Source organism: Ranitomeya imitator, chromosome 1, assembly GCF_032444005.1.
Source record: "Ranitomeya imitator isolate aRanImi1 chromosome 1, aRanImi1.pri, whole genome shotgun sequence".
In the NCBI taxonomy this organism is placed as follows: Eukaryota; Metazoa; Chordata; class Amphibia; order Anura; family Dendrobatidae; genus Ranitomeya; species Ranitomeya imitator.
In genome coordinates this window covers 48151050-48175486 of record NC_091282.1, presented here as the reverse complement: position 1 = coordinate 48175486, position 24437 = coordinate 48151050, and the positions used below count along the sequence as shown (strand labels likewise).

General features: G+C 44.2%; 1 protein-coding gene across 2 annotated transcripts in view; it reads right to left on the bottom strand.

Annotated features, from left to right (window-relative positions):
- Window positions 1-24437, bottom strand: part of MALT1 (MALT1 paracaspase) — a 104398-nt gene that overhangs the window by 32072 nt on the left and 47889 nt on the right. Inside the window, exons 5-9 of one of the 2 annotated variants that reach the window (XM_069746096.1) lie at window positions 23061-23236; window positions 16419-16515; window positions 6855-6899; window positions 3317-3343; window positions 1459-1482 (exon numbers count right to left, since the gene is read on the bottom strand). In XM_069746096.1, the coding sequence (XP_069602197.1) occupies window positions 1459-1482; window positions 3317-3343; window positions 6855-6899; window positions 16419-16515; window positions 23061-23236 (369 nt within the window). The remainder of the gene's footprint in view (window positions 1-1458; window positions 1483-3316; window positions 3344-6854; window positions 6900-16418; window positions 16516-23060; window positions 23237-24437) is intronic. The other variant, XM_069746104.1, reaches the window with a different exon arrangement.

The window sequence follows — 24437 nt, the reverse complement described above, 5'->3', positions numbered from 1 at the left end:
GGAGACTGACCAGTGCCCATCCCCCCCTTCCCTATTCAATGCCTAGCTCTAGGAATATACAGGTTCCTGCTCGGCGATTGGTGTGGAACCAATATAGGGATGGTAGGGAGGCAGGGCACTATTAGATCTGCCTAGGGGTCTCCACTCCCCCTTTCCCTAGCATTTGGGCTTCCCTCCCCTCATGTTGCACTTAGTCTTCCCACACTGCGAGACATGTGTGGAGGAATCATACTGTTTGGAGCAATGTGGGAGGTAGGGTCACTATAGGGGCAGTATACTGTGTGAGGGTAATGTGGGCCATCATGCAGTGTGTGGGGTCAACTGTTGGGGCATTGTATAGTTTTAGAGGTACTGTGGAAGCTTTATAAAGTGCAGGGGCACTATAGGGGCATGATGCTATGAGGGGGACATCAAAGTATTTGATGGCAAAGTGGGCCATCATACTGGGTGTGTGGGTGAAAGTGTGGGTATTGTACTGTTTTTGGGGCAGTGTTAAAACTTAATGGTGTGTGGGGGTACTGTAGGGGCATCATACTGTGTGGAGGCATTATTCAGTGTATGGGGGTGATTTGGGGGGCATTATTCTGTTTGTTGGGCATTGTGGAAGCTTTAAATGTGCGGGATTACTGTTGGCAAATTATACTGTGTGGGGCATCATACTGCGTGGGGCTATCATTCTGTTTGAAGGTCACAGTGGGGGCATCATACTGTGTGGGGGCAATGTGGGGGCATTATACTGTGTGGGGGCAATGTGGGGCCATTATACTGTGTGGGGGCACTGTGGGGCCATCATACTGTGTGGGGGGTACTGTGGGGGCATTATACTGTGTGTGTGGGGCATTGGAAGGGAACACTATAGGGCTTCATTGGGTGCAATATTTGTGTGTGGGTGGATGAGGTCAGGGGAGTAGCGGCTTGGGCTGCAATACTCCTCCCTCTTTCCTGCGTTTCCCAGCTGAGAGGTATGGCTACATGTAATCTCAAAACCAATCATCACATAATCTACAACTAGCAAATAAATATACAAAAGTACCAAAACAAATACTTGTAAACGCATACTTTTTTACCCATCTTTTCCAGAGTAAAACATAAAAAAAACACATGGGCACACTTTATATCTATGTAGAATGACTCCTCGGACATAGCATAGTCATCAGCATAGTCATCAGACATCGGTCATAACAAAGTAATATAGTGATAGTAGGAGGAAAGTATTGTGCAAGCACAGAGACTTGTGACATATTTGCATGGCGCCTTGTAGTTTGTGAGTCACTGTCTGGGCCATGTGCACAGGACTGGCTGCTGTTATCTGCAATCAATGGCATCCGGCCACATTTGCATGATCGCTACTTTCCGATTCTCCTGCACTAATACAATAGATTTTTACATATGAAGATCTACAAATGCTGCGGACTGTGGAGCATGGACTACAGTATGCTCTATAGAATCATGTCTTACCAAAGAGGGGCTCGTCAGTGTCTGCTGCAAAACAATAAGATATAGCGTGTTAGATTTCCCATAAATATTCCATATTACAAAAGATTGATAAAAAAATAAGAAAGAAATAGAAAAGAAAAGAAAATAAGGGAAAAGAGAAAATAAAAAGAAACTAAAGCAGGAAAGAAAGAAGTCCAGAAGAAAACAAAAATTGAGGAAGAAACTAAGAAATCAAGCAATGTAAATGTTAAACAAGATTTTTGAAAATGAAAGAGTGAGGTACAGAAAGAAAAAGAAAAAAAGAAAACGAAATCTGAAAAAGAAAGAAAATGAAAGCAAGAGAAAGAATGAAAGAAAGAGACAAAGAAAGAAAAGAAGAAACAAAAAAAAGAGAAAGGAAGGAAGAAACGAAAAAAGAAAAAAAGAATGGAAGAAACGGAAAAAAGAGAGAGAAAGAAAGAAGCAAAAAAAAACAAGTTAAGCAAGAAACAAAAAAAGAAAGGAAGAAACGGAAAAAAAATAAGAAAGGAAGAAGTAAAAAAGAAAGGAAGAAACAAATAATAGAAAGAGAAATATAGAAAAAAATAAAGAAAGAGAAAAAAGAGAGGAAGAAAATAAAAGAGGGAAGAGAAAATAAAATTAAACTAAAGCAGGAAAGGAAGAAGTTAAGAAGGAAACAAAAATAGAGGAAGTTGAGAAAAGAGGAAGATATTGAAAAACAAACTTAAGAAACGAAGCCGTGAAAATGTAAAAAAAAGAGACAATGTAAAAAATGAGTAAAAAGAAAAGTGAGGTACAGAAGGAGAAATAACGAAAGAAAATGAAGTGAGAAAGAAAGTAAGAAGGAAAAAGAAAATCGAGTGAACAAAAGAGATGAAGAAAAAAGATACAAAGAAAGAAGAGCAAAACATGAGAATGAGAGAAAAAATAGGAGAGAGAGGTTGAGAAAATAAAAGAAAAGGATGGAAAGAAGTGAAAAGAGCAATGGCAAAAGAAATCAGGCAAAAAATAATTCAATATCAATCAAGAAAGAAAAGGGAAAAGTGAAGCAGAATAAAATGAAGTAGTAAATCCCAGGTGCAGTACACAGATAGGCAGATAGAAGATATGACCAATAGTTGATGCCATTCAGCCCTTGGCAGCATACAGGACGGGCACAGCGTAGTATTACACACCCCGGTACTGATTGTGGGGCATGCTGGCAGCATAGTAAAGGTGTAAGTGCCTGTAACAGCTTGTCTACAAAATTCCCTTTCCTAAGTGCAGAAGCTCCTACGTGATGAAATAATTCAGGCAAGTTTAGAAAACTCCCTGGATTCGACCTGTATTACATGTTCTCTTACAGCTTCTCCTTTACTGTGTAGCCTGGGTTATGGACATCAGAGTCACCTCAATGCTATTTGAGGGTTAGGCCATTAAAGGAAACCTGTTGGCACATTTATAACCATGAGTATCATGAAATGGTGACATGGTGTCATGTAGATCTGTGGTGGAGACATAACTACTCTAAACAGGATCCTGCCCCCGGCTATGGCGGGATGAACCTGCTGACAGCTCTGGGGTACTGTCGGCGCCCTAGATGAAGCAGATTAATAGCGCCATACACAGATAAGGCTCTATATGATGCCCCCTGGAACCTGGTGTCCGGGGAAGACCTGTTCCCTATCACTTCCCGGACACTGTAGTAATCTATCGACATGTCCCGGCCAATTGACCCCATTCATTGCCTTAGAGCCCACTCTTTTATGTACTGTCTATACAGGAAATACAAAAAAATAAGTGACCCTTCCATATATTTGCCCCCCGGAAAATATTTTTTTTAAAAATACTAAGATAGAAGTTCCCCTTCGAGATCACAAAAGCACAAATTGCAACTTACCCTTTACAATGATGTCACTCAATTCATCTAAAACAAAGCGAAGAACATAAAACTGTAAAAATCCCAAAACTTCAAATACAAAGAATAAAAAAAAAATGTAATTATTGTGATCATTTTACTCTTCTTCTCAGATTTGCCCACAGTCTTGACCTTGTGATTTGGAACTCAAAAGGGAAAAAGTTGAGTGTCTTCTTGTAAGGGGGATTGTTTTGGGGCAAAAACATTTTCCTTCTTTTTTTTTTTCCAGGTATTTGGGTTTTTAATGAATTTGTCTTTTTTTATTTTAGTTTTTTACAATCGCACTTTGATAGAAGAGTTCCTTAATACGAAGCTGATCACAGTGATCAGTTGTGATCTGTGGGGAAACCTTGCAGGAAAGTGTTCAATTTCCCTGCAGCGCCACCGCTGGAGACGTGAGGCATTACACAGTTTTCTCCAAGCAATAACTCCGCCCACATCACTGATTGGCTGTTTTCTGTTTACGCTGTGCATAGACAGAAAGCTGCCAATCAGTGGTGGGGCGAGGTTGCACCGAACAGGAGGACTATTCGTCAACAGACATCAAGTCCTGTAGTGATAATCCCCTGCTGATAAAACACTGATTGTATTGAAACCTGCAACAGGCTGTCTAGTAAGTGATAAATCATGGATATCAGGGTCTCTGCCCCTACCTTATGCTTAGATTAAATAGCAAAAACCCCTTTAAAGGGATTATCTCATCTTCTTAAAGATTAAAAAGGCAATTTATCACATTAGTTGCACTCTGATTTTCTAAATTTCAAATGAACAGGGGGATAAGATCAGAAGACGACCTGGGGAGCGTTTTTTATTACTGGGAATCTTTTTCAGTTTCATGCTGTTGATGAGATAATACATATGTGTAGTTACACTTTGAGTCTGAGGGTGGCGCTGTTGTCACAGACGTGCTTTGAGGATTCTGGACCTGATTAGCGAGATTCGATTTCCAATATGTCAAGGCTTGAGTATGTTTACTGGTGACACCAAATAAATGTCACCGTACAACGAAGCTCATCACCGCTCCCGACGACATCAGACAGAAAGCAGGAATGAAAATGGAAGGATGATGGGACGGGAAAGCCGTGAGCGTGCCACCCGGAGGTACGGCTACCGATGACCATACATGCAAATGAGGCAAAGCCAAAAAAGGAGCAGCAAAATAGGAGAAAGCTCTTTGTGTTCCCTCTATCCTTCCGTAGAATCTGTCTTTGCTTTGTGCATCTCTGTCCAACGTGGCGCTATCAGTTATGGAATCTCTCCGTAGGGTCAAAGAATAGACATCTGGAAAAGTCTAGTGGACTGTGGAAGCTGCATCATTAGGCTCAACACATGGGCGCCACTCCTCGCTTGTTCCTCTGGCTGATGTCTCAGCATACTGATGTATACTTTGGGATCTCCATCTGACGCCATTGCTCCAGGTTCCATCCTCTAGTGCCGGAACTATTGGTTTCCTCATTTGTGGTGCTGCTTCAGGTGCTCTATGTATCTATAACCACATGACCCCTTTTAGTGGCTGGTGCCCCTGCTCCAGCAGACCTTGCTTAGTGTCCCTGCTTTGGCCATCCATCCTTCTATGGTGCCGCTACGCCTGTGTCCCTCCTTACTGCCCCTGGTCGAATTATCCCTCTACAAGTGCCTATATTACCAGATGCCCCTCTAGTCCCGCCGTTCCAGATGCCCTTTATTGTGTCCCTGCTTTGGGCATCCATCCTTCTATGGTGCCGGTGCGCCTGTGTCCCCCCTTACTGCCCCTGGTCCAATTATCCCTCTAAAAGTGCCTATATTACCAGGTGCCCCTCTAGTCCCGCCGTTCCAGATGTCTTTTTTAGTGTCCCTGCTTTGGCCATCAATCCTTCTATGGTGCCGCTGCGCCTGTGTCCCCACCTTACTGCCCCTGGTCCAATTATCCCTCTACAAGTGCCTATATTACCAGGTGCCCCTCTAGTCCCGCCGTTCCAGATGCCCTTTTTAGTGTCCCTGCTTTAGGTATCCATCCTTCTATGGTGCCGCTGCGCCTGTGTCCCCACCTTACTGCCCCTGGTCCAATTATCCCTCTACAAGTGCCTATATTACCAGGTGCCCCTCTAGTCCTGCCGTTCCAGATGCCCTTTTTAGTGTCCCTGCTTTAGGTATCCATCCTTCTATGGTGCCGCTGCGCCTGTGTCCCCACCTTACTGCCCCTGGTCCAATTATCCCTCTACAAGTGCCTATATTACCAGGTGCCCCTCTAGTCCCGCCGTTCCAGATGCCCTTTTTAGTGTCCCTGCTTTAGGTATCCATCCTTCTATGGTGCCGCTGTGCCTGTGTCCCCACCTTACTGCCCCTGGTCCAATTATCCCTCTACAAGTGCCTATATTACCAGGTGCCCCTCTAGTCCTGCCGTTCCAGATGCCCTTTTTAGTGTCCCTGCTTTAGGTATCCATCCTTCTATGGTGCCGCTGCGCCTGTGTCCCACCTTACTGCCCCTGGTCCAATTATCCCTCTACAAGTGCCTATATTACCAGGTGCCCCTCTAGTCCCGCCGTTCCAGATGCCCTTTTTAGTGTCCCTGCTTTAGGTATCCATCCTTCTATGGTGCCGCTGCGCCTGTGTCCCCACCTTACTGCCCCTGGTCCAATTATCCCTCTACAAGTGCCTATATTACCAGGTGCCCCTCTAGTCCCGCCGTTCCAGATGCCCTTTTTAGTGTCCCTGCTTTAGGTATCCATCCTTCTATGGTGCCGGTGCGCCTGCGTCCTCCCTTACTGCCCCTGGTCCAATTATCCCTCTACAAGTGCCTATATTACCAGGTGCCCCTCTAGTCTCGCCGTTCCAGATGCCCTTTTTAGTGTCCCTGCTTTAGGTATCCATCCTTCTATGGTGCCGGTGCGCCTGCGTCCTCCCTTACTGCTCCTGGTCCAATTATCCCTCTACAAGTGCCTATATTACCAGGTGCCCCTCTAGTCCCGCCGTTCCAGATGCCCTTTTTAGTGTTCCTGCTTCAGATAAATCCCTCCACCTTTAGTGCCATTGCTTGACGTACCCCCAACTCCACTAGCTCTCTGCTTTAAATATCCCCCCGTAAAATTGCTGGACCCTCGAGGACCCAAAAGGTCCCTTTGACACATATAAAAAGACCAATGGTGTGTGGAATCTAGGGGCCATGTTGGAGATGTTGCGTCCGGTTTCGGCTCTGTACACAGTGGACATCCTTCTGTCGTTGGTCGGTGGATTTGCCAGGTGTCGGCCCCCACAATCCTGATAATGATGACCTATCCCGAGGATGGGGCATGAATACACAAGTCTTGGACATCCTTTTAAGGACTCATGATGGCAGCAATGTTCCTCTCCTATTTTCCGCCCGCCATATGACTGCTGGAAAGGAGACACAAGCGTAAAGCCGAGCAGGAAGGTGACAGCGCAGCAGCGACAGATCATCCACCATCACCATAGATGACCGTGCGCGGGATTTAATTTGATTTTTCATGCAAAATCAATACATCCTCAAGCCAGAACATGCAGGAATCACACATGCCCCTACCTTCCGTGCACTCCATAGCGACGTTTGTCCAGATCTTCGCACTTCCTTTTATTTTGAAAGAAAAACAACATTTAATATTCATCTATTAGATTTTCTTTTAGTGAAACATGACCACAGCTTATACATCCCACCAGCATCCTGAGCCATCCAACCCCGGCCTGACGAATGAGGCCATGGTCACTTATATGTGCAGCTGCCGCTGATGTGTGCCGCTCACAGAGCATTGTCCACATGGATACAATGTACCCAGATCTGTGCAGCTGATGTGTGCTGCTCACAGAGCATTGTCCACATGGATACAATGTACCCAGATCTGTGCAGCTGATGTGTGCTGCTCACAGAGCATTGTCCACATGGATACAATTCATCCAAATCTGTGCAGCTGATGTGTGCCGCTCACAGAGCATTGTCCACATGGATACAATGTACCCAGATCTGTGCAGCTGATGTGTGCTGCTCACAGAGCATTGTCCACATGGATACAATGTACCCAGATCTGTGCAGCTGATGTGTGCTGCTCACAGAGCATTGTCCACATGGATACAATTCATCCAAATCTGTGCAGCTGATGTGTGCCGCTCACAGAGCATTGTCCACATGGATACAATGTACCCAGATCTGTGCAGCTGATGTGTGCCGCTCACAGAGCATTGTCCACATGGATACAATGCATCCAAATCTGTGCAGCTGATGTGTGCCGCTCACAGAGCATTGTCCACATGGATACAATGTACCCAGATCTGTGCAGCTGATGTGTGCCGCTCACAGAGCATTGTCCACATGGATACAATGTACCCAGATCTGTGCAGCTGATGTGTGCCGCTCACAGAGCATTGTCCACATGGATACAATGCATCCAAATCTGTGCAGCTGATGTGTGCCGCTCACAGAGCATTGTCCACATGGATACAATGTACCCAGATCTGTGCAGCTGATGTGTGCCGCTCACAGAGCATTGTCCACATGGATACAATGTACCCAGATCTGTGCAGCTGATGTGTGCCGCTCACAGAGCATTGTCCGCAATGTAACCAGATCTGTACAGCTGCGGCTGATGTGTGCCGCTCACAGAGCATTGTCCACATGGATACAATGTACCCAGATCTGTGCAGCTGATGTGTGCCGCTCACAGAGCATTGTCCACATGGATACAATGCATCCAAATCTGTGCAGCTGATGTGTGCCGCTCACAGAGCATTGTCCACATGGATACAATGTACCCAGATCTGTGCAGCTGATGTGTGCCGCTCACAGAGCATTGTCCACATGGATACAATGTACCCAGATCTGTGCAGCTGATGTGTGCCGCTCACAGAGCATTGTCCGCAATGTAACCAGATCTGTACAGCTGCGGCTGATGTGTGCCGCTCACAGAGCATTGTCCACATGGATACAATGTACCCAGATCTGTGCAGCTGATGTGTGCCGCTCACAGAGCATTGTCCACATGGATACAATGCATCCAAATCTGTGCAGCTGATGTGTGCCGCTCACAGAGCATTGTCCACATGGATACAATGTACCCAGATCTGTGCAGCTGATGTGTGCCGCTCACAGAGCATTGTCCACATGGATACAATGTATCCAGATCTGTGCAGCTGATGTGTGCCACTCACAGAGCATTGTCCGCAATGTAAGCAGATCTGTACAGCTGCGGCTGATGTGTGCCGCTCACAGAGCATTGTCCACATGGATACAATGCATCCAAATCTGTGCAGCTGATGTGTGCCGCTCACAGAGCATTGTCCACATGGATACAATGTACCCAGATCTGTGCAGCTGATGTGTGCCGCTCACAGAGCATTGTCCGCAATGTATCCAGATCTGTACAGCTGATGTGTGCCGCTCACAGAGCATTGTCCACATGGATACAATGCATCCAAATCTGTGCAGCTGATGTGTGCCGCTCACAGAGCATTGTCCACATGGATACAATGCATCCAAATCTGTGCAGCTGATGTGTGCCGCTCACAGAGCATAGTCCACATGGATACAATGCATCCAGATCTGTACAGCTGATGTGTGCTGCTCACAGAGCATTATCCACACTGGATACAATGTATCCAGATCTGTGCAGCTGCCCTGATGTGTGCTGCTCACAGATCATTATCCACACTGGATACAATGCATCCAGATCTGTACAGCTGATGTGTGCTGCTCACAGAGCATTGTCCACATGGATACAATGCATCCAAATCTGTGCAGCTGATGTGTGCTGCTCACAGAGCATTGTCCACATGGATACAATGTACCCAGATCTGTACAGCTGATGTGTGCTGCTCACAGAGCATTGTCCGCAATGTATCCAGATCTGTACAGCTGCCGCTGATGTGTGCTGCTCACAGAGCATTATCCACACTGGATACAATGTATCCAGATCTGTGCAGCTGCCCTGATGTGTGCTGCTCACAGAGCATTATCCACACTGGATACAATGCATCCAGATCTGTACAGCTGATGTGTGCTGCTCACAGAGCATTTTATCCACACTGGATACAATGTATCCAGATCTGTACAGCTGAGGCTGATGTGTGCTACACACAGAGCATTGTCCACATGGATACAATGTACCCAGATCTGTACAGCTGCCCTGATGTGTGCTGCTCACAGAGCATTATCCACACTGAATACAATGTATCCAGATCTGTACAGCTGAGGCTGAAGTGTGCAGCTTGCAGAGCAGTGTCCACACTGGATACAATGTACCCAGATCTGTACAGCTGCTGCTGATGTGTGCTGCTCACAGAGCATTATACACACTGGATACAATGTATCCAGATCTGTACAGCTGAGGCTGATGTGTGCTACTCACAGAGCATTGTCCACATGGATACAATGCATCCAGATCTGAACAGCTGCCGCTGATGTGTGCTGCTCACAGACCATTATCCACACTGGATACAATGTATCCAGATCTGTACAGCTGCCGCTGATGTGTGCTGCTCACAGAGCATTGTCCACATGGATACAATGTATCCAGATCTGTACAGCTGAGGCTGAAGTGTGCTGCTCACAGAGCATTATCCACACTGGATACAATGTATCCAGATCTGTGCAGCTGCCCTGATGTGTGCTGCTCACAGAGCATTATACACACTGAATACAATGTATCCAGATCTGTACAGCTGAGGCTGATGTGTGCTACTCACAGAGCATTATCCACACTGGATACAATGTATCCAGATCTGTACAGCTGAGGCTGATGTGTGCTACTCACAGAGCATTGTCCACATGGATACAATGTACCCAGATCTGTACAGCTGCCCTGATGTGTGCTGCTCAAAGAGCATTATCCACACTGGATACAAGGCATCCAGATCTGAACAGTTGCCCTGATGTGTGCTGCTCACAGAGCATTATCCACACTGGATACAATGCATCCAGATCTGTACAGCTGAGGCTGAAGTGTGCAGCTCACAGAGCATTATCCACACTGAATACAATGTACCCAGATCTGTACAGCTGAGGCTGATGTGTGCTACTCACAGAGCATTATCCACACTTAATACAATGCATCCAGATCTGTACAGCTGCCCTGATGTGTGCTACTCACAGAACATTGTCCACATGGATACATTGTATCCAGATCTGAACAGCTGCCGCTGATGTGTGCTGCTCACAGAGCATTATCCACACTGGATACAATGTACCCAGATCTGTACAGCTGAGGCTGATGTATGCAGCTCACAGAGCATTGTCTGTTGTGAATTCTGTGGCAGAGCTCCCTCCTGTGGTCACAAGTGGTACTTCGGCTGATTCTCTCTGTGAGCTTCTGTTGGTGGAGGGAAGTGGTACTGCGGCTTCTGAGTTTCCTCCCTCAGGTGATCTGGTGAGGTCGTTAGGTGCTTCTCTACTTAACTCCACCTAATGCTTTGATCCTGGCTTCCTGTCAATGTTCCAGTGTTGGACTTGCTTTTCCCTGGATCATTCCTGTGGCCTGCTGCTCTGCATAGCTAAGTTCTTCTTTGCTATTTGTTTGCTATTTTTTCTGTCCAGCTTGTCTAATTTGTTGCTGGAAGCTCTGGGACGCAAAGGGTGTACCTCCGTGCCGTTAGTTCGGTACAGAGGGTCTTTTTGCCCCCTTTGCGTGGTGTTCTTTAGGGTTTTGTGTAGACCGCAAAGTTACCTTTTCTATCCTCGATCTGTTAAGAAAGTCGGGCCTCACTTTGCTGAATCTATTTCATCTCTACGTTTGTCTTTTCATCTTAACTCACAGTCATTATATGTGGGGGGCTGCCTTTTCCTTTGGGGTATTTCTCTGAGGCAAGGTAGGCTTATTTTCTATCTTCAGGCTAGTTAGTTTCTCAGGCTGTGCCGAGTTGCATAGGCAGAGATAGGCGCAATCCACGGCTGCCTCTAGTGTTGTTTGGAGAGGATTAGGGATTGCGGTCTGCAGAGTTCCCACGTCTCAGAGCTCGTTCTATGATTTTGGGTTATTGTCAGATCACTGTATGTGCTCTGACCGCTATGTCCATTGTAGTACTGAATTGCCTTTCATAACAATTGTCCACACTAGATACAATGTATCCAGATCTGTAGAGCTGGTGCTGATGTGTGCTACTCACAGAGCATTATCCACACTGGATACAATGCATCCAGATCTGCACAGCTAAGGCTGATATATGCAGCTCACAGAGCATTGTCCACACTGGATACAATGCATCCAGATCTGTAGAGCTGGTGCTGATGTGTGCTACTCACAGAGCATTATCCACACTGGATACAATGCATCCAGATCTGTACAGCTAAGGCTGATGTATGCAGCTCACAGAGCATTGTCCACACTGGATACAATGCATCCAGATCTGTACAGCTGAGGCTGATGTGTGCTGCTCACAGAGTATTATCCACACTGAATGCATTGCATTCAGATCTATACAGCTGCAGCTGATGTGTGCTGCTCACAGAGCATTGTCCACATGGATACAAAGTATCCAGATATGTACAGCTGCCGCTGATGTGTGCTGCTCACAGAGCATGATCCACATGGATACATTGTATCCAGATCTGTATAGCTGCCACTGATGTGTTCCGCTCACAGAGCATTGTCCACATGGATACAATGTACCCAGATCTGTACAGCTGATGTGTGCTGCTCACAGAGCATTGTCCGCAATGTGTCCAGATCTGTACAGCTGCCGCTGATGTGTGCTGCTCACAGAGCATTATCCACACTGGATACAATGTATCCAGATCTGTGCAGCTGCCCTGATGTGTACTGCTCACAGAGCATTATCCACACTGGATACAATGCATCCAGATCTGTACAGCTGATGTGTGCTGCTCACAGAGCATTTTATCCACACTGGATACAATGTATCCAGATCTGTACAGCTGAGGCTGATGTGTGCTACACACAGAGCATTGTCCACATGGATACAATGTACCCAGATCTGTACAGCTGCCCTGATGTGTGCTGCTCACAGAGCATTATCCACACTGGATACAATGCATCCAGATCTGAACAGCTGCCGCTGATGTGTGCTGCTCACGGAGCATTATCCACACTGGATACAATGTATCCAGATCTGTACAGCTGAGGCTGAAGTGTGCAGCTTGCAGAGCAGTGTCCACACTGGATACAATGTACCCAGATCTGTACAGCTGCTGCTGATGTGTGCTGCTCACAGAGCATTATCCACACTGGATACAATGTATCCAGATCTGTGCAACTGCCCTGATGTGTGCTGCTCACAGAGCATTATACACACTGAATACAATGTATCCAGATCTGTACAGCTGAGGCTGATGTGTGCTACTCACAGAGCATTATCCACACTGGATACAATGTATCCAGATCTGTACAGCTGAGGCTGATGTGTGCTACTCACAGAGCATTGTCCACATGGATACAATGTACCCAGATCTGTACAGCTGCCCTGAAGTGTGCTGCTCACAGAGCATTATCCACACTGGATACAATGCATCCAGATCTGTACAGCTGAGGCTGAAGTGTGCAGCTCGCAGAGCATTATCCACACTGGATACAATGTATCCAGATCTGTACAGCTGAGGCTGATGTGTGCTACTCACAGAGCATTATCCACACTGAATACAATGCATCCAGATCTGTACAGCTGCCCTGATGTGTGCTACTCACAGAACATTGTCCACATGGATACATTGTATCCAGATCTGTACAGCTGAGGTTGATGTATGCAGCTCACAGAGCATTATCCACACTGGATACAATGCATCCAGATCTGTAGAGCTGGTGCTGATGTGTGCTACTCACAGAGCATTATCCACACTGGATACAATGTATCCAGATCTGTACAGCTAAGGCTGATGTATGCAGCTCACAGAGCATTGTCCACATTGGATACAATGCATCCAGATCTGTACAGCTGAGGCTGATGTGTGCTGCTCACAGAGCATTATCCACACTGAATGCATTGCATTCAGATCTATACAGATGCAGCTGATGTGTGCTGCTCACAGAGCATTGTCCACATGGATACAATGTATCCAGATCTGTACAGCTATGGCTGATGTGTGCTGCTCACAGAGCATTGTCCACATGGATACAATGTATCCAGATCTGTACAGCTGCGGCTGATGTGTGCCTCTCACAGAGCATTATCCACATGGATACATTGTATCCAGATCTGTACAGCTGCCGCTGATGTGTGCCGCTCACAGAGCATTATCCACATGGATACATTGTATCCAGATCTGTACAACTGCCGCTGATGTGTGCAGCTCACAGAGCATTGTCCACATGGATACATTGTATCCAGATCTGTACAGATTCGGCTGATGCCTGCCGCTCACAGAGCATTATCCACATGGATACATTGTATCCAGATCTGTACAGCTGCCGCTGATGTGTGCCGCTCACAGAGCATTATCCACACTGGAGACAATGTATCCACTTCTCTGCTGAGGTCAGGACTAGCTGTGATGTTGCAGCAGATGACAAAGCGTTCATTCACTGACAGCAAACACATATCATGAGGGATTAAAACAGAAAATATAATGAAGGAAGTGATGGGGCTTACACTATCATTTATCTAATTTCCTTAAGTTGCTCATTATGTTATTTGTGTAACCGATCTGCCAAAATTGATGGTTACTAATCTGTAGGAACCCTGCCCTGGCGGAAGGGGTTTTGTTTTGGTGGTTTTTTTTGTTTCTAATAGATTCTTGTTCTTTATAGACTTCCCCGACTTCTAACATTTCCAGTGAGATGAGTCCTCCAATTACTAAGTTGATCACATGGTCCCAGGGATCAACTGCAATCTGTTGGCGGATCTGCCAGCAAGTGATCACTTCCTCTGCAGGGTCCCCCCAAGTGAAGCATTAAACAGCTACAACAGGTCGTCCATGTAATTAACTGCCGGGTGTAGGACCTCCAAAGAGGGGGAGAAGATACTATGTGTAGAGGTTCTTCTAAAGGAGAAGACGTGTTTAAGGTCAGCAGGACACTTCACTTGGGCCAGAAGAAAAGAGGGACAATAAACAGGAAGAAGACTATGTATCCGGTTAGGAAAAGCAGGGGCCGCAGCTTGTGACGGTTATTACCGCTGTCATGTTAATGTTTATCATTACATTTAATGGGGCAACATAATGATCAATAAGATAAGATACAGAAGTGACGCCCACTGTATATAGAGGTGTTATCAGTCATTGTACAGGAGGAGGAGGTGAGCTGTGACATCACCTATTGTGAATGGTGGATCCTGTGTTATCTACTGTATATAGAGGTGTTATCAGTCATTGTACAGGAGGAGGAGGTGAGCTGTGATATCAGCTATTGTGAATGGTGGATCCTGTGTTATCTACTGTATATAGAGATGTTATCAGTCATTGTACAGGAGGAGGAGGTGAGCTGTGACATCAGCTATTGTGAATGGTGGATCCTGTGTTATCTACTGTATATAGAGGTGTTATCAGTCATTGTACAGGAGGAGGAGGTGAGCTGTGACATCACCTATTGTGAATGCTGGATCCTGTGTTATCTACTATATATAGAGGTGTTCTCAGTCATTGTACAGGAGGAGGAGGTGAGCTGTGACATCACATATTGTGAATGGTGGATCCTGTGTTATCTACTGTATATAGAGATGTTATTAGTCATTGTACAGGAGGAGGAGGTGAGCTGTGACATCACCTATTGTGAATGGTGGATCCTGTGTTATCTACTGTATATAGAAGTGTTATCAGTCATTGTACAGGAGCAGGAGGTGAGCTGTGATATCACCTATTGTGAATGGTGGATCCTGTGTTATCTACTGTATATAGAGGTGTTATCAGTCATTGTACAGGAGGAGGAGGAGGAGAGCTGTGACATCACCTATTGTGAATGGTGCATCCTGTGTTATCTACTGTATATAGAGGTGTTATCAGTTATTGTACAGGAGGAGGAGGTGAGCTGTGACATCACCTATTGTGAATGGTGGATCCTGTGTTATCTACTGTATATAGAGGTGTTATCAGTCATTGTACAGGAGGAGGAGGTGAGCTGTGACATCACCTATTGTGAATGGTGGATCCTGTGTTATCTACTGTATATAGAGGTGTTATCAGTCATTGTACAGGAGGAGGAGGAGGTGAGCTGTGACATCACCTATTGTGAATGGTGGATCCTGTGTTATCTACTGTATATAGAGGTGTTATCAGTCATTGTACAGGAGGAGGAGGAGGTGAGCTGTGACATCACCTATTGTGAAAGGTGGATACTGTGTTATCTACTGTATATAGAGGTGTTATCAGTCATTGTTCAGGAGGAGGAGGTGAGCTGTGATATCATCTATTGTGAATGGTGGATCCTGTGTTATCTACTGTATATAGAGGTGTTATCAGTCAATGTACAGGAGGAGGAGGTGAGCTGTGACATCACCTATTGTGTATGGTGGATCCTGTGTTATCTACTGTATATAGAGGTATTATCAGTCATTGTACAGGAGGAGGAGGAGGAGAGCTGTGACATCACCTATTGTGAATGATGGATCCTGTGTTATCTACTGTATATAGAGGTGTTATCAGTCAATGTACAGGAAGAGGAGGTGAGCTGTGATATCATCTATTGTGAATGGTGGATCCTGTGTTATCTACTGTATATAGAGGTGTTATCAGTCAATGTACAGGAGGAGGAGGTGAGCTGTGATATCACCTATTGTGAATGGTGGATCCTGTGTTATCTACTGTATATAGAGGAGTTATCAGTCAATGTACAGGAAGAGGAGGTGAGCTGTGATATCACCTATTGTAAATGGTGGATCCTGTGTTATATACTGTATATAGAGGTGTTATCAGTCATTGTACAGGAGAAGGTGAGCTTTGACATCACCTATTGTGAATGGTGGATCCTGTGTAATCTACTGTATATAGAGGTGTTATCAGTCATTGTACAGGAGGAGGAGGTGAGCTGTGACATCACCTATTGTGAATGGTGGGTCCTCTGTTATCTACTGTATATAGAGGTGATATCAGTCATTGTACAGGAAGAGGAGGTGAGCTGTGACATCACCAATTTTTTTCAATATATATAATTTTTTTGCAACTTTTTTTCTCATGACTAAGGGACTACCCATTCTTTGTGTCATCTGCTTGACAACTTACCAACAATAACTTCCACCTTCTTACTGTCCTCAGTTTCATGACCGTTGGACACTCGGCAATAATAAGTACCTTGATCTTCTGCGGAAATGCAGGGAATCTAGATATAAAGCAAAAATAGAACGGAAATTGGTTTTATTTCTCAACCCATCCAATTCATGGTAAGACAGATTGTGTGCAAATGGATGAAATTTAAGACCATTTTTACGCTTGCCAAGAGTGGTCAACCAACAAAGATCACTGAAAGAACAAGGCTTGTATTAGGCTGCCGTCACACTATCAGTATTTGGTCAGTATTTTACATCAGTATTTTTAAGCCAAAACCAGGAGTGGAACAAATAGAGGAAAAGTATAATAGAAACATATGCACCACTTCTGCATTTATCACCCACTCCTGGTTTTGGCTTACAAATACTGATGTAAAATACTGACCAAATACTGCAGGTGGGATGGCAGTCTTAGTCCGCGAGGTCACAAAGGAACCCAAGGTAACCTCTAAGCAACTAAAGGCCTCTGTTACATTACATAATGGTAATGTTCATGAGTCCACCATCAGGTGAGAACTGTACAACAATGGTGTGCATGGCAGGACTGCAAAAAAAAAAAGCCATTGATCTCCAAAATTAACATTGCTGCCTGTCTGAGGGGATCACAAACCTTCAAGCACCACTTAAATATAAAAAAAAAACTGTCCCAAAAGATGAACAACCCTTTTAATAAAGTGAACTTTGGGGGCAAGAAATCCCACTTATTAAACCTGGCAGGGCACACCTGTGAAGTGAAAACCATTCACGGTGACAACCTCTTGAACCTCATCAAGAGAATGCCAAGAGTGTGCAGAGCAGTCATCAAAGCAAAAGGTGGCTACTTTGAAGAAACTAGAATATAAGACATATTTTCAGTTGTTTCACACTTTTTGTTAAGTATATAATTCCACATGTGTTAATTCATAGTTTTGATTCCTTCAGTGTGAATGTACAATTTTCATAGTCATGAAAATACAGAAAAATCTTTTAATGAGAAGGCGTGTCCAAACTTTTGGTCTGTACTGTATGTGCAGAATTCTTTCGTGCTGCTTTGCTATGGACTGTGGGATTCTGTTGGATTCTGGTCTTCAGGAAGGAACATTGGGGTTGTAAGTGGGTCATCTAGTGAAGCCCGGTTACAACATGTTTAGGCATTCAAGAAAAGATCTTAAAGGGGTTGTCCTCCTTTTGGGACTTTTTAAAAAAAATTTTCTAACTTACCGTAAATGCATGTATTTCCAGCTAAAATAATATTTGCACTTGGGTTTCATTAAAATGTTTGCACCGTAAGCTTCCCTGCACATTAAACCTTGATGTGGTCAGTGGCCATAAATCAGCTGAAAGGATCTTAGAAAAAGACATATAAAATAATGACTAGCTTTTCCATGAGATCGAGCTCACTGACAAATTCTTAGTTTACTCATTCTGCATCCAGCAACAAACATTGCATCACAGAACCTATATAAGCCAAATGGGGCATTTAAAAAAAATAAAACTCAAATGGAACAAAAAATGATTTTTTTTAACACAAAATGCAGTGGTGCTTGAAAGTTTGTGAACCATATTGCTGCATTAATTTGATCTAAAATTACATCAGATTTTAACATTCCTAAAAGTTGGTGAAGAGAACCATGTCAAACAAATGAGTCAAAAACATTAGAATTTGTATTATTTTTAAATGCATTATTCGTATTATTTTTAAATTCTCCACCTGGCTTCTTCACTTTCGCTCTGCTGACATTCCCACCATCATCAAGGGTGACTTCAACATCCCCATTGATACTCTTCAGTCAACAGCCTCCAAACCTCTGTCCCTTACTTCATCCTTTGGACTTACTCAGTGGTCCTCCACAGCCACTCACATAGACGGACATACATTAGACCTGGTATTCACCCGTCTCTGCTCTCTATCTAACTTCACCACCTCCCCTCTCCCTCTATCTGACCACCATCTGCTCATCTTCTCATCCCTGTCCTCCCCACCAGTCATCCATGTCCATCAAAATGCGCACCCCCGCAGAAACCTTGCACACCTAGACACCCACACACTCTCTGACTCCATCCTACCACTGGCATCCATATCCTCACTCCACGACACAGACAGTGCCACTGCCTTCTACAATGCCATTCTCACATCAGCTATTGACACAGTTGCCCCTCTCGTCCATGGCAGAGTGCGACGTATCAATAGACAACCTTGGCACAATAACACCACCAAAAAGCTCCGGCAAGTGTCCAGGGTTGCAGAGTGGCGTTGGAAGAAAACACACTCGCAAGACGACTTCTCTGCATTCAAACAGGCAACACTCGCTTTTAAATCTGCACTCACCTCTGCTAAACAGGCCTACTTCACAACCCTCATATGTTCCCTATCCTACAACCCCAAACAGTTATTCAAAACCTTTAACTCCCTCCTCCGCCCCCCACTGCCCCCTCCAACCTCCCTCATCTCTGCTGAGGACTTTGCCACACACTTTAAAAATAAGATCAACCAGACAAGGCAAGTCTTCATTGTTCAACCACCACAACCCCTTTGTATACCAGACCAATGCCCAAACCCCATAACCTCCCTATCCAACATCACTGAAGGGGGGCTTAATTGTCTCCTCTCCAAATCGCACCTCACCACCTGTGCGCTCGACCCCATCCCATCCCACCTCCTCCCCAACCTCACCACCACACTTATCCCATCCCTAACCCTCCTCTTCAACCTATCACTATCTTCTGGCATCTTCCCCTCTGCGTTCAAACATGCCACAATCACGCCTATCCTTAAAAAGCCAACCCTCGATCCAACAGCTATGTCCAGCTATCACCTAATATCACTGCTCCCATTCGCTTCCAAACTCCTGGAGCAGCACGTCCACTCTGAACTTTCCTCCGACCTCTCATCTAACTTGCTCTTTGACAATCTACAATCTGGTTTCCGCCCCCATCACTCAACTGAGACAGCCCCGACCAAAATCACTAATGACCTACTTACCGCGAAAGCTAATGGACAATACTCTGTACTCCTCCTTCTAGACCTGTCCCCTGCTTTCGACACGGTTGACCACTGCCTCTTACTACAGATCCTCTCCTCCTTTGGCATCAAAGACCTCGCCCTATCCTGGATCACCTCGTACCTTTCCAATCGCACATTCAGCGTCTCCCACTCCCACACTACCTCCTCATCCCACCCTCTCTCTGTTGGAGTCCCCCAAGGCTCTGTTCTAGGACCCCTACTCTTCTCAATCTATACGCTTGGCTTGGGACAACTCATAAAGTCCCATGGATTCCAGTACCAGTTCTATGCTGATGACACTCAGATCTACTTCTCTGGCCCAGACGTCACCGCTCTGCTGTCCAGAATCCCAGAGTGCCTATCAGCCATATCCTCCTTCTTCTCCTCTCCCTTCCTCAAACTCAATGTGGACAAATCTGAACTCATCATCTTTCCTCCATCCCATAGATCTTCCTTACCTGACCTATCTAGCGCAATTAATGACATCATGCTTTCCCCCGTACCAGAAGTCCGCTGCCTCGGAGTAACCTTCGACTCTGCCCTGTCCTTCAAACCGCATATCCAAGCTCTTTCCACCTCCTGTCGCCTCCAGCTCAAAAATATCTCCAGGATCCGTCCTTTCCTCAACCCCCAATCTACTAAAATGCTTGTGCATGCCCTCATCATCTCCTGCCTTGACTACTGCAACAACCTCTTCTGTGGCCTCCCTGCTAACACCCTTGCACCTCTCCAGTCCATCCTTAACTCTGCTGCCCAACTAATTTATCTCTCTCCTCGCTACTCCTCTGCTTCCCCCCTCTGCAAATCTCTTCACTGGCTCCCATTCCCTCAGCGTATCCAGTTCAAATTACTAATACTGACCTACAAAGCCATCCACAACCTGTCTCCTCCATATATCTCTGAACTAATCTCCCGATATCTTCCCTCACGTGATCTCCGATCCTCCCAAGACCTCCTTCTCTCCTCCACACTTATTCGCTCCTCATCCAATCACCTCCAAGACTTCTCCCGAATATCACCCATCCTCTGGAACTCTCTGCCCCAACACGTCAGACTATCAACCACAGTTGGATCCTTCAGACGGAACCTGAAAACCCACCTCTTCAGGAAAGCCTACAGCCTGCACTGACCCCGCTGCTGCCTCATCACTATCGAAGCTACTGCCTCACCAACACCGGAGCTCCTGCAACCCTCAACCTACTGGAAACAGGAACACATGGGCTACTTGCACAGTGAACAAGTCTGTAGGAACATGTTCACACACCACCAAGAAACCTGAAAACACAAAAGAGAATAGTAAAACCAAAAACACTCAGTTTGAAAAAAATCGCAGTAATCCGCAAGTGCTAGTATAAGATGTAAAAAACAGGGTATTTGGTTGATACGTTTTTTGCAAAAAATGCTCTACCAAACTTCACGGTATACCCATATCAGAGCAGTCCTAACTAATGTATGCAATCCCTATCTGATGTATTTAAAAACCTGATCATCTGTATATTACCTGTGTGAACAGGGTTCAGAGAGGAAAAATCCATGTGTGCATACACAGTAGAACAGCTTTTGTGCAGATAGCCCAAGAGGAGTGGTGGATAACTCCCCAGTCTTGTAGACACAAGAGAACAATTATGGAAACAGGAACACATGGGCTACTTGCACAGTGAACAAGTCTGTAGGAACATGTTCACACACCACCAAGAAACCTGAAAACACAAAAGAGAATAGTAAAACCAAAAACACTCAGTTTGAAAAAAATCGCAGTAATCCGCAAGTGCTAGTAAAAGATGTAAAAAACAGGGTATTTGGTTGATACGTTTTTTGCAAAAAATGATACAGATGATCAGGTTTTTAAATACATCAGATAGGGATTGCATACATTAGTTAGGACTGCTCTGATATGGGTATACCGTGAAGTTTGGTAGAGCAGCTTAGTATACATTTTTTGCAAAAAACTTATCAACCAAATACCCTATTTTTTACATCTTTTACTAGCACTTGCGGATTACTGCGATTTTTTTCAAACTGAGTGTTTTTGGTTTTACTATTCTCTTTTGTGTTTTCAGGTTTCTTGGTGGTGTGTGAACATGTTCCTACAGACTTGTTCACTGTGCAAGTAGCCCATGTGTTCCTGTTTCCATAATTGTTCTCTTGTGTCTACAAGACTGGGGAGTTCCACCACTCCTCTTGGGCTATCTGCACAAAAGCTGTTCTACCCTGTATGCACACATGGATTTTTCCTCTCTGAACCCTGTTCACACAGGTAATATACAGATGATCAGGTTTTTAAATACATCAGATAGGGTTTGCATACATTAGTTAGGACTGCTCTGATATGGGTATACCGTGAAGTTTGGTAGAGCAGCTTAGTATACATTTTTTGCAAAAAACGTATCAACCAAATACCCTGTTTTTTACATCTTTTACTAGCACTTGCGGATTACTGCGATTTTTTTCAAACTGAGTGTTTTTGGTTTTACTGTTTTCAACCCTCAACCTACTGTCTCCTTCCCCACCATCCTGTAGAATGTAAGCCCGCAAGGGCAGGGTCCTCGCCCCTCTGTATCAGTCCATCATTGTTAGTTTGTTTACTGTATGTGATATTTGTAACTTGTATGTAACCCCTCTTCTCATGTACAGCACCATGGAATCAATGGTGCTATATAAATAAATATTAATAATAATAATAATAATAATAAAAAAATAATAAATGCGGAAAATTATGTAATATCACATGTCTGTGAGTAGCAAAAGTATGTGAACCTTTAGCAGATAATTGGAAGGTGAAATCAGTTGTGTTCTCAATCGATGGGATGACAATCAGGTGTGAATGGGTGACCTGCTATATTTTAAAGGCAGGGCTCAATCAATGTCTGATCTCCACAACACGCTTGTGGAAATGTATCATGGCACGAACAAAGGAAATTTCTGAGAAGTTGTTAAAATTTGTCAGGCTGGAAAAGTTTAAAAAGCATCTCTAAAGAGCTTAGACTCAACAACTCAACCAATTCACAGTAAGACAGATTGTGTACAAATGGATTCAATCTAAGACCATTATTACCCTTCCCAGAAGTGGTCAACCAATAAAGATCACTCAAAGAACAAGGCTTGTATTGGTTACAAAGGAACCCAAGGTAACCTCTAAGCAACTAAAGGCCTCTCTCACATTAGATAATAGTAATGTTCATGAGTCCACGGTCAGGTGAGAACTGTACAACATTGGTGTGCATGGCAGGGCTGTAAAAGGAAAGCCACTGATCTCCAAAACGATCATTGCTGCCTGTCTGAGAGGATCACAAACCTTCAAGCACCACTTAAATATAAAAAAAAACTGTCCCAAAAGATGAACAACCCTTTTAATAAAGTGAGCTTCAGCCCCGATATACTAAGACTGATGCTGTAATTTTGGGACAAATGAAGATGTTTTACCCCAGTTATCTAATTATGGTCTTGTATAAGATCCTTGGAAAGCTGGATGGAAACCCCTGTAGGAGATAATGATGGTCTCCAGATACAGTTGACTGACAACGACTGTAGAAGATGTGACAACACCAATAATGGTTGTCAACGATCTTTTCTATACACGAAATTAAGTCCATATAGTATATTGAGCACATATACCGTATACAGTCTGCTTGTGGCGTCCACCACTGCTGTGCCGTTTCTGTACCACTGGTAACAGGGCAGCGGTTTTCCTATGGCTGCACAGTCCAGCATCAGCTTGGCCCCTGCCTCCAGCGTTTGGGACTCTGGTTGGTTACAGATCTGAAGCCTGTAGTCTGGTAACATAGAGATTCCTAGGAAAAAGGAAAAGATGTGACACTAAGCTCGGATCCACCAGAGACCTTCATATCATTGCTTCCTAGATTTTACTCATCTCCAGACTCACATGGGTACAGATGGTTATACACTGGTGATGCTGAATGTTTACACAGGAACTAAAAGGCAAGGCCCATTACCTCTAGTGAGGGGGCTACGGCTAATGTTATACAAAAGGTTGTTGCAGTCTTTGTTGTAGCATTTATATTCTTATTCTTAACGTATTATAATGGTTATATTCTTGTACATAGGGGCAGTATTATAGTAGTTATATTCTTGTACATAGGGGCAGTATTATAGTAGTTATATTCTTGTACATAGGAGCAGTATTATAGTAGTTGTATTCTTGTTCATAGGAGCAGTATTATAGTAGTTATATTCTTGTACATAGGGGCAGTATTATAGTAGTTATATTCTTGTACATAGGGGCAGTATTATAGTAGTTATATTCTTGTACATAGGAGCAGTATTATAGTAGTTATATTCTTGTACATAGGAGCAGTATTATAGTAGTTGTATTCTTGTTCATAGGAGCAGTATTATAGTAGTTATATTCTTGTACATAGGGGCAGTATTATAGTAGTTATATTCTTGTACATAGGGGCAGTATTATAGTAGTTATATTCTTGTACATAGGCGGCAGTATTATAGTAGTTATATTCTTGTACATAGGAGCAGTATTATAGTAGTTATATTCTTGTACATAGGGGCAGTATTATAGTAGTTATATTCTTGTACATAGGGGGCAGTATTATAGTAGTTATATTCTTGTACATAGGGGCAGTAATATAGTAGTTATATTCTTGTACATAGGGGGCACTATTATAGTAGTTATATTCTTGTACATAGGGGGCAGTATTATAGTAGTTATATTCTTGTACATAGGGGCAGTATTATAGTAGTTATATTCTTGTACATAGGGGGCACTATTATAGTAGTTATATTCTTGTACATAGGGGTAGTATTATAGTAGTTATATTCTTGTACATAGGGGCAGTATTATAGTAGTTATATTCTTGTACATAGGGGGCAGTAATATAGTAGTTATATTCTTGTACATAGGGGCAGTATTATAGTAGTTATATTCTTGTACATAGAGAGCAGTATTATAGTAGTTATATTCTTGTACATAGGGGCAGTATTATAGTAGTTATATTCTTGTACATAGGGGGCACTATT